Source organism: Plectropomus leopardus, chromosome 22, assembly GCF_026936395.1.
Source record: "Plectropomus leopardus strain MGB_pleo_1.0 chromosome 22, ASM2693639v1, whole genome shotgun sequence".
NCBI classification, from domain to species: Eukaryota; Metazoa; Chordata; class Actinopteri; order Perciformes; family Serranidae; genus Plectropomus; species Plectropomus leopardus.
In genome coordinates, this window is record NC_142197.1 from 23556811 (window position 1) to 23568573 (window position 11763).

At 39.5% G+C, this 11763-nt stretch overlaps 1 protein-coding gene across 1 annotated transcript; it reads left to right on the plus strand.

The window, feature by feature from the left end:
* Positions 1–39: 39 nt before the first annotated feature.
* On the plus strand, positions 40–10326 carry asb13a.2 (ankyrin repeat and SOCS box containing 13a, tandem duplicate 2). Its single transcript, XM_042511302.2, has 6 exons — positions 40–187; positions 1242–1429; positions 2141–2297; positions 2409–2543; positions 3784–3975; positions 4881–10326. Exons 1-6 carry the CDS (start codon positions 40–42, stop codon positions 5006–5008), a joined length of 948 nt encoding a protein of 315 aa, XP_042367236.2. The 3' UTR covers positions 5009–10326.
* The last annotated feature ends 1437 nt before the right edge of the window (positions 10327–11763 follow it).

Genomic DNA, 11763 nt, shown 5'->3' on the forward strand with positions numbered 1-11763 from the left:
CCAGCATGCGCCTTGAGTTCCAGTTAAGTCACATGGCTCATGCTGCATGTAAACATCACCAGCACGCGGCTATTTACAAACATTTCGTGTATGTCCGGTAGCTTTAACGTTGTTAATTCCGTGCGGAGCGATAAAAAAGACGGGATGGAAATTGAAAACGCGCACCCGTACCTCTGTGGAGACATCGGTGAGTATGAGACGAAGACAACATGGCCGGTGAGATGGTCGCTTTTTCGGTTCTTGACCCAGTTAGACGTCGGCATGTATGCTAGGAATGTCAACAGAAATGCTAACGTGCTAGCAAGCGGCTTCCGACGGCTTGTTTTAATGTAGCTATTAGCTGATAACAACAGCTGTATTTCCTTGTATTGTTACTTCGGTTGTTACTGGTGTTACTGTTACTAGTGTTGCCAGTAGCTTACCTTTTTAATTATTGTTGAAGTAGAAAGTGTATAAATATCTTCTGACAAAATATGCGGTGCATACAGATACATGTCAGTAAGAATAGTCAGCATATTGTAGGTCTGTGTTTGTACCCACTAATAGTTTAAGGTAAATATAAATTCTGTGTTTGTACCTACATTTGACATTCTTATCACAATTCTTGACACCATTGTCACGCATCATAATTATAATAACAATTATTATTATTATCGTTAAAATCATGGATCTTAATCTACACTCTACACTCATCAAACATTTACTATTACTATTATGGTCGTTATTATTATTATTTAGAAATTGCATTAGTTTGTGAGCTTTTCTGTCAACCCAATATTATCTACACTCTTTGAGGAGACATGCACTACTATTATTGTTATGATTATTACATTTTTATTTTTATGTTGTTATTATCAAGAAATGTTATTTTGTGTGTTTTTCTGTTAACTCGATATTATTATCATAGGTCTTACTCTACCCAGTTTTTGACATTTACTATCAATATTATTGTTAAGATTTTTTTGTCAACTCAGTATTATTTTTATATGGTGTAATCGTAGAAAAAAAATTATGATAATATTCATTACTACTACTATACGTAGATAATTAATAGAGCAAAGTTCAATAACTTTGCTAAAATAAGTTCACAAACAAACAGTTACATTAAAAAGAGAACAGACAGCACATTTAAAATGTATATTTATACACTGAACTACAAAAACAGCTGTGGATGAAAATATTGGTGATAATAATGAATTGTAACTCATATATACAGTGTGCTGTGACCTGTGTCCCTGCAGGCTGCTGGTCAGAGAGGACGGAGATGCACAAAGCGGCGTGCCTCGGCCAGACCTCCCACCTGCAGGATCTCATCCAAAGCGGAGCTTCAGTCAATGTCGTGGCTGTGGACTCCATCACGCCGCTGCATGAGGCGTGCCTCCGCGGACAGACCCAGTGTGTGCGGCTGCTGCTAGACGCTGGAGCGCAGGTGAGCCAGGGAGATGAAAAGATGCTGAGTTTAGTAGAAAACTGCTAGTTTTACAATTAATGCATACACACAACTATCCCACACAATTTTTAATCTTATTAATATCCATTAAATATACTGAGCCACTAAAGCAGCTTTAATAGAACTACCAAGTAGCCAATATAACATAATACGCTTTGTGACGTTGTTGGCACAAAGATTGATTTTTTTCTAACTGGAAACAGAAAAACCCACAAGCCCACCAAACTTTAAATGATGTGATGAAAAATATTACATTAATAAAAATATTCAATTTAAATTGAGAGGAAAGGTGAATATGTTCTACCTGACATGGCATCCCTTTGAAGACCATTTTAATAAGATGAACCAATGACTGATTTTTAATAACCCTGCAGTAACTCTAATGACATCTCTGACATCCTTTTAAAAGTTTTATTTATATATATATTTTTCTTTAATCTTTCTTTTTTTAAAATTTGTTCTCTTTATATATTTGTTTTTTTTATAAACTTATTTATTTTTTCTTGTGTGCCTATAAGTTCTTTTATTAAGTATGCATATGTATGTGTACATGCTCTTTGCACTTAAGAATGTATAAGCATATATGCTCAGAAGAAAATGTTGTACATGTATTTAAAAAAAACCCCACAAATAAATAGAAGTAAAAAAAACCCAGAAAACTAAACCACTAAGTCTTGCAATGCTACTCAGGTGGATGCGAGGAACGTAGACGGGAGCACCCCGCTGTGTGACGCCTGCTCGGCCGGTAGTTTGGAGTGTGTCAGGATCCTGCTGGAACATGGCGCCAAGACCAACCCTGCCCTCACCTCCCGCACGGCCTCGCCCCTCCATGAGGCCTGCATGGGAGGTGAGTCCCTCAGCTCACTGCACATAGTACTGAGTAGTTTCTGTGAACTTGAATTAACATAAATCTAATAAAATAATCTAATATGACACGTATTCTCTTGTCGTTTTCCAGGAAATTCAGAGTGTGTGAAGCTGCTGATCGGCATGGGTGCTTGTCTGGAGGCGTACGACCTGTACTACGGGACCCCGCTGCATGTGGCTTGTGCTAATGAACACATAGACTGTGTTAAGGAGCTTCTTAATGCAGGTGAGTGACGGTGCAAAGCAGGATAGCAAAACATGCAAAACCAGATGTCACTTTGCTTTAAATTTGGCTCTTGTTTGCATGTTTACTGCTCTCAAATTTGGAAGTTGTATTCTAAATCTAGCATTTGATTTCACTGCTGGTGTCAGCTGAGGACAGGTTAGCTGCCTCGTAATGCTACCTCCTGCTCTCTCAGCTCAAACCGCGGTACCAGACACCAAGGATATCTGAGGTCATCCCCGCAGCTTTCCATGATTTAACTTTCTAAGTACAAATTGTGCGAACTCTCCATATAACCATTTAACAAAGCAGTTTGCTTAAAGATATTGTCTACCTTCCAGGTAGCCTTTATTTTCAGTTTCTTTTATGCCCTCGTGCTGGCGATAGCCGGGGCCGGAGGCATAATGATTTTGGGTTGTTCATCCATATGTACGTACATCTGTCCATACATCTGTCCGCTCCATTCTTGTGAACACTGTATCTCTAGAATGCCTTGAGGGAATTTATTAAACTTTTACTCAAACATTCACTTAGCTTGATAAGATTTTAGTGGTCAAAGGTCAAGGTCCCTGTGTCCTCATCTGTCTTCATTCTTCTGAACGCGATATTTCAAGAACATCTCAAACCTTCCAGTGAACTCAAGGATGAATTTACTAGATCAGAAGGTCAAAGGTCAAGGTAATGGTGACTTTGTATTTGTCTCATTTGTGTAAATGCGATATCTCAAGAACACATTGAGGGAATTTCTTCAAATTTGACACAGACATTTATGTAGACTCAACGATGAGCTGATAAGAATTTGGTGTTCAAAGGTCAAGGTCACTGTGACTTTGCATCCGTCTCATTTTTGTGAACGCAATGTGTAAGGATGGCCTTGAGAATGTCAACTTGGATTCAAGAAGGAACTGATCAGGATCTGGTGGTTGAATGTCAAATGTTGACATGTTCTTTCATGACCTTGAACACATTTTAGGTTATTATGACTTAATCCCACACACCCGTTTTTTTCCCCGTAAATACTCACAAGAACATCATGTGGATTAATCTGCCTCTTGAAAATAGTCCCAAAGAAAAAGACATTTGAAAGATTTACATTTTCAGAAGAAACCATGGGCTGAAGGCCACAGACAAGGTGAGGAGGTTTTTAGAAACAGACTAACACATTGTTGGTTTTGATCTTTTCATGAGATCTGCTTACAGTAAGAGAAATATATAGAGCTGACGAAAGTCATTTTCTTATCAGGTGCTAAAGTGAATGCTTCCAGACTACACGAGACTCCGCTTCACCACGCTGCTAAAAACATGCGCGTTGAGATGGTCAAGATACTGGTGGAGTTTGGGGCTAACGTCTACGCCAGAGATCAGCACAACAGGAAACCTGTGGATTACACCACGCCAGGCTCTCCCTCTGCAACCTGTCTAAAGTTTTATGAGAGTAAGTTATTCACAGAAGTCAGAGCTGCTAGGAAAACACGCTCCCAGTTTGGGTAGTCGGTTGCCTTTTTGTCCTTTACAACAGTGTAGTGTTAGTGTAACACCAGCAGATGGCAAGCAAAGATCACGTTTCAGTTCCTGCAAGTCTCAGACAGATGACACCTGTTGTTTACCGTGATGCACATATACGCCTTTGACCACATATCTAGATGTATATGCATGACACCTCTTTATATAGAAGGTAGAGCACAGTGTGAACCAAGCAATGCACAGCAGTTTGTAGACTTGACCCTCTGAAGCCTGAATTAAAAATCACTTACACACATCTTTTACAAGCGATTTAACCCTTTGAAACTTAAGCAAATTGGTTTGATTTCATAAAACATGGAGAAAAAGAGGCGGTGACCACAAAGTGTGAGAAATTACTAAAAGAAAATTACCTTTAAATTAGTTTTCTTGTTAAAAAGGGTGGAGGATTATAAGGAAATTATCAAATAAAAGAGAAATAAATGTTCAGAGAACTATATATTTATATTTATACTTATACATTGAAAATTATGTTACATAACAACATTTTGCACATATATATTTTTATTCTTTTTTCAGGCCATTTGCTTGTTTGTTTTTTATGTTTTGCCTTTCTTTTTTGTGCTTATTTTCGTGTAATCTTTTTTTTTTAAATTTTGTAATAACTTTAAACCCATGTGTTGTTGAGTTTCTCATTGCTTTTCCCCCCAAAACAAACCAATTTCCCATTTTTTCAAGTTTCAAAGGGGTAACATTCAAACAGATAGGGGTAATATGAACATGCTGTATATGTATATATTAAAATAAACATTCAAACATGACTTAAAAAAGCAAATAATAATTTGTGAACGCTTAGATCCAACTTCCCTCTCTCTGCAGGCACCCCCATGGATCTGCAGCAGCTCAGCAGGTTGGCAGTGAGGAAGAATCTTGGCACCAGAGCTCTGAAGGTCATCAGTCAGCTGGACATACCAAAACTCATCATCAGCTACCTCTGCTATCAGTGAGTTTCACCTGGATGACAAGTTGTTCAAAGAAAACCTGAAAACTCACAGACCTGCTGCACAATGTGGAGAAAAACACAGCAAAGGTGCCACTGCATTAGACCAGATATAATAGACACACAATTTAGTAATAAGCACAATGCCTCTATTCAAAGCTGCACTTTCACATCAAAAGGAGCATCCTCTGTTGAAGTTGTTTAGGTGCTGTAAATTATTTTATTGTGTTTAACTTCTGTTGTTTTATCTAGGTTAAAAAATTATCAGAATGCAAAGACCTCGAGCAATTTTCAAACTGGAATAGCTGTCAGTCTTGGGAATGTACACACACACTCTGTACACACCTTGTGTCAGGATCAGATGATGGGATTCTAGTTCAATAATAATTCTCTGGCTGGTTTGTTTCGCGACGTTAATCCATAGAAACACACAGAAATCTCCTGCACACAGCTGTAAACATTACGGAGCGAAAGAAGGGTGATGTTGTCGTGGAGGTCAGTTCTTGGAACGTCCCTCCTGATTGTCGTGGTAGTCGTACCACAACAAAGATCATCACCTGAACCTAATGCAAAACAACAACAGGCACAGTAATAATGGCAAATACATAGCCTACATAAAAAACTGAAGTAATATATTGATTTTATAGTGTGCATGTAAGCATGCTGGTTGGCTTTGGACACTTAAAACTGGGGTAGGCAGTTTTATTTTGGCGTCATTGGGCAAAAATCCCATAATTCATTTTTAGATCATTGTAATTTCAGTTGTCTGAGAGAAAACTAGACTGCTGCACATCCTCTTGGCTCTGTTTCAAGCTTTAGAAAATCTAGTCCATGGCAGGAGACTTAGGCCAATCACAGATCTTATCAGAGAGAGGGTGTTCTTGGCTGTTCTGCAAATGCAGGTGCAGGTCTCTTTGGTTAAAGATGTTTTAATGGGAATAAACGAAACAAAACATGCAGGATTTCCCAAACATTCATTTATTTGTGGTGGTTGACCACGATTAATACATCTTGTGCCACAAATCATTTTATGTTTTTGGACCTGGACCCGTCATAAGGAGCGCTATACATATACATACCAATCGGTTATTCATTGAGCACAATCTGGGCACAGATGGAGCAGCAGAATGCTCGCCGTAACGTAAGTGAAACTTAACAGTTAATTGTGCTGTTTCTAAAAGTTTGCTTTCGCCGCCTCTGTAGCAGCTGCTCCTCTCATCCATCAATCAGATTGGATCAGCTCTGACCACATCCACTAATCAGTTATCCACCCTGTGACTCAAACTCCAGATAATTCTGCTGTGGAAAAAAATAACTCATAAAGAGTTCGCCACCGCTGCGTTCACAGACCAGCAAAAATGTCAGAATTTAGAGAGAGGACACAGAATTTCAAGATTTAAAAAAAAATGGGAAATTTGCGGATGCTGCAAAGTCTGCACTGGCCAAACTCGAGCTGCTACACCTGCTGACTGAAGATCTATTTAGTCATGTCTGGTCATCACACATCATCACCCAGGTTAAAAAAGCACAGAAAAGGCTCTACTTCCTACGTAAACCTAGGAAGGCTAAATTCCAGAGCAAGATCCTGGTTAACTTCTATAGAGGAGCAATGGAAAGCATACTGACTGGAGGTGAGGTGTCTGCACAGAGCCCAAAGGATACTGAAAGACAGCAGCCACCCCAGCCAGAGTCTGTTCACCCTGCTGCATTCTGGGAAAAGATACAGAAGTATCCGCTGAAGAACCACCAGACTACAGAGCAGCTTCTTTCCCCAGGCTTTGAGACTCCTCAACTCCTCCTTCAACTCCAAAGGATGTAGCAGGATCGAGGACAAATTTTTATTTTAATAATCTGCCTTGTACTTTGAAATGTTGTCCCCTGTCCTCCCGACTAAGTAGTCCATAGTGGCAGGGAATGAGGCACAGGGACCATGGGGTGGCTTGCTAAATTACTGAGTGAGTGCGTGTAAGAAAGGGCGGAGGGAATGAGCTTTTTGCAGCTCTACAATGAAATAAGACTACATAAATCAGTGTTTGGGAAACACAGGGTTACTGTGTGAAACACATCAAATGCTTATGGTCATGTGGTGCAAGGGGCTTTGGACAGAGACGGAAGAGCTGCAGGAGGAGGCTGTATTTCCAAATTCTGGCTTTTATTTTGTCGTTGCCTTTTCCATATTCTGCCTACCCCAGCTTTAACCTGCTGATAAAAATAATAATCCTAAAATAAAAACCCAAACAGTCTCCCCAACAGAGGCTTATTGTGGAAAAAGCTGCACTCACCATCTCTCCATTTGGCTTCTTTTATTATAAATAATCACAGCTTAGCTTGATAAACACGAGTGCACTCTGTGAAAGTTATTTTTTTAGCAAGCTAAGTAGTCCTCAATGGAGGCTCCAGTGTGTAATTCTGCAGCAATAAAAGTCTTAAGTAGCGTTTAACGATTGCAATTTAGATAAATAGTTGCATAACTCGCACTACAAGTGAAGAGCGAGCTTCTAATATTAGAGATCATTTTCAGTGTTTTTATTTGAACATGTGTCAGAGCTCAGGGAGAGGATGAAGACAAATGACATCGTTTTTGACAACAGAAGAAACATCAGTAGTTTTTTGCTCAACTAAAGGTTGCCAGGAAAATGCATACATGTCAGTAAACTTGCATGTTTACCATAAATGCGTTAAAATGTGAATTGGGTCATTGCTTAGTCAGCACTCCCTGGATAACAAAAGTTTCCTGCAAAAAATGTAACATCCTGAGGAATACCGGGCAGTGTTGCGGTCACAGCAGCACTCATAGTGACGTTCTCCAGATGCTGCTTTGCTTCTTCTCAGATTCCCGTGATTCACCCACGGCACCTAGCAACAGCCTTTGTTTCACACAGACACTGAAGTTCCAAGGAGACAGAAATCCTGCCTGTCTATTAATAACTGCATGTCCGCTGCCCCACTAAATCTGCCCCCAGAGAGGACCCAGAGAGCTCAGTGAGATCTTAGTATTTTTAGAAGGCGGCGAAGGAAGTTGTTTACGAATTCCATGAAGTGCTTTAGATTGTTTTATTGGCTCTCTTCTAAGATGACATGACCTGTTTTTTTGGAAGTTTCATAACTTATCCATGGAGGTTGAATCAGGCCAAGCTCCCTGTTTATGATTTTGTTATCAGAAACTGAATACAATATGCTCCTTGACACCAGAGCACTGGGAAATAAGTTAAGGGGTACCTGCGGTAATTTTCACCCTATTTAGCTGTATTTTTGTGTCTAAATGACTAAAGCTTTTTAAATTGGTCCAGTATTGAGATAACATTACAGATTTGTACAAAACTAAAGTGATATTTTCAAAATATTGATAATACAATTAATCGTGTTTCCATTGGGCGATGTTACACAACTTCTTTCGCAATAATATTCCAAGTAACATGGCGATGGATGTTCAAAACATAAGCGGGGTTATTTCTATTGCAGCCACGACACTAGCCATCACTGTTTCTAATCCAAGGCCACGTAAACGTGTTATGCGAGCGATGATGGAAAGGCAAGCTCCTTTAACGTGGGAGCGGCCATGTAAAAGGGATTTCTGGGAGGCGATAGTCCATGATTTTACAGAAGAATTGTGAATTCAAAACTTCCGGATGTCCACTCAACTTTTGAAGTTATGTGATGCAATAGAAAGAAATAGAAAGTGAAAGTGGGTTTTTTTGATAATTATATTGACTCTATAGCAACTTTTACTACAGTTTCAATGTATTTATTTGTCAGAGATGAGAAAATACAAATATATTTATTTTACTCAAATCTTCCAGTTTCTGTTTCAAAATAAAAGCCCTCAGAATCCCATTAGTTGATGACACAAGGCATTTTATTGTGAAACATTTGCTGTGGTGTTGACGATGCAGGAGCTTGCATGACTTCATTAATGAGCGGAATATGTACTTGTAGAAATAAAGTGCTCATAGCAGCAAGCAGCTTTGCAGAAGCGTCATGGCAACAATGCTGCCAGTGTGAACATAGCGAGCGTGCAACACACTGTAGTTTGATGAGTTTGCCGTCACGCGCTGCTCACACATGCAGTGTGTTCCAGTCGTGACATGCAACAAAAGTCTGCTGCTGATCACTTTCAGCAAGATTATGGAAGCTAAATTTGCATTGCAAATTGAAATCTGTGGAAGCCTTGTCCCAACACATCTTAGGGTGTGCTTTGAAGATATTTGGCAGTAATAAAAAATGTATGTTGTGCACTTCATTTGACTAAAACATGCTAAAATCTAGTTCTTCAGTGATGGCTCTAAATCTCTATTACAAACCGCAAAATATCAGGGAGCGATCATGTGTCCGCAAACAGCAAAACTCTCCTTGTTAAGATTTTTTTTCCCTTCTTCAGTACTTAATATAAAACACCGTCCACGTGCAGTTTACTGAGCTCACCCTTCAGGATTTTGGGGTGTTTTTAAATCTTTTGCATCTAAGCGGAGCTGCCAACGGGCGTTGTTACCTTCCCTCTGATGTTTGCCCAGCACAAGAGCATCTGTCAGCTCTCATGGAGGTCTGCACCTGTGTGTTTACTGTTTGTCTGACAGACCCTTTTACAAAGCATTCAAAAGCAATATTCCATGCCTTCGGACCCTCATCCAAATCTCTCATTTCGCTCCCCTCATTCTCTACAAAAACGTGCCCGGGCTGCACGATGCTGGCCTGGATACGCAAGCTTGTCCGCTGCACCCCATAAACATGCCAAGCTGTTAAGGTTTGTTTAATCAAAGTATAAATTCTTCCAAACTAATCTTCCGTCATTATGAGATATTTTGACTAGTTTTCATGCTGCAAAAATGCAGCCATCATAATCTTAGGCTGTAAATAATGACGCCGAGCACAGATCTCTGCTCCTTCCCATGCAGCGTTCCCTTTAAGACCCAAAATATCCGACCCTGATATAGACGAGATTTCTACTTAAGGCTCCTCAGCAGCACAAGGGACTGGAAAAAGCCGGCATGCAGAGAATGCCCAGTTATCTAACATGAGAAATGGTCCTTGCTCTAAAATAGGAATGTTGAACTTCAGGTTGACTTGTTTCTAAACGTTTCTCCCGGTTCATCAGGTTAAACGGCGCTGGCCGTCCTCTCGGGTTTAAGTGTTGTCATGCTAATGTGAATAGAGTTGAGTTTAATCTGCTGCGATGTGCAAAACACACTGATTTATGTGTTGAAGGTGCTACAGAAAAACTGATGAATCATCCCGCAAAAATGTGTATTTATCTTATTAAGCTGTACAGAAGTGTTGCTCTGAATATGATGAATGTACGTGGTTTTGTTGAATAAATTATACTGTTGACGTGCTTGTTGCCCTCATGTTTTTCCATGAATCTTACTGTCAAATGCAGTGTGTCCGTATAATCCTGGAGTGCATGTCCTCATGAAGGCGTCCGTCTGTCTGCTGTAGTATTCTTGGAAATGCAAACTGAGAACAGCACATGACAGATCCTTCGTCCTGGCACATCTTTACCTTTTGCAGTAAGGTTACTATGCCTTGTATGCACGATACAATACTACGAAATTGATGCGTTTTCATCAGGCGTGTTTTCTATTCACAATTTCAGTTTGCGCAATTTGAGTTTTAATGTCAACCCGCCTGCTGGTTCTAGGCTGGGACATTAACTTAGCAGCTCTTCCGCTTTTAGAGCATCGGGAAAACAACCATTTTATTTAACATGACATTGCTTCATTCAGTGTTTTACCAGTTTAAACCATTTTGTGTGTTTGTCTAGGGGAGGAAAAGACCTCGACAGATAATTCAGCTCCTGGTAAAAACCTCCTGAACGTTTGGATATTAAGTTATCTGAGAAAAAAGGTAAGCATATATTGGCAGGTACTATGCTAGCAGCTTACCTCTGATGCCAAAGATCAATGTAAAAGCACTGATTTTTAATGTGAAACTTTGTTTTATAGTGGGTAGCCCCTGCAGATAATTTGGCTCCCAGTTAAAACCTCAGATTTTAAACATAACATAACATTTGCTTTATTCTTTTTTGTGTGTGTTCTTTTACCATTTTTAATCACCTGGTCTGTTTATTTTGGAGAGGATGAGACTTCTGCGGATGATTCAGATTCAAAAAAACCTTTTGAACTACGAACACTTAAGGATTTTAACCTGGAGAAGTTTCAGCTGGTTGCAATGTGCAATCCTCACCACTAGATGCCACTAAATCTTACACAGTTGAACTTTAACTCCATGATCTCACAGCAGATCTGTCACAAATTTGTGGTTTGTGGATGAATCTAATTTTATAGGAAAATGTGTATTAAGTCATGTATGTAATGATGCCATGACAACACCTTTGTCGTCTGTTTAAAAGAGTGGTATGTTTCTGTCTGCTGCTTAGCAGACGTTACGCCATACAGCTCCTGATGAGAAACCCAGCTCATACACATGTAATCTGAACTACGACATACGTGTGAAATGTTCAAATGTAACATATCTGTGGTTTGCAGAGATGTACAAGGCCAACATTTTATCCTGGACTGGTATTTTGTGGTCAGTAGGGTTCATGAAGTTGCAGTAAACTAGTGGGGAGTGATGGCAGGTACTGTCACAGTCTCGTTGGTTGTATATTTGTCAGTATTTTAGAGTAAATCTCAAAAATACATAAAACTGGAGATGTTTTCCAAAAGTGAAAGATCTTGGAATTTCACTATGATATGTTTTCAGCTAAAACTGTGCCTGTTTACTCAAATTCAGATCAATTGAGTTAAGTATAGTTTGTCCAAAAAT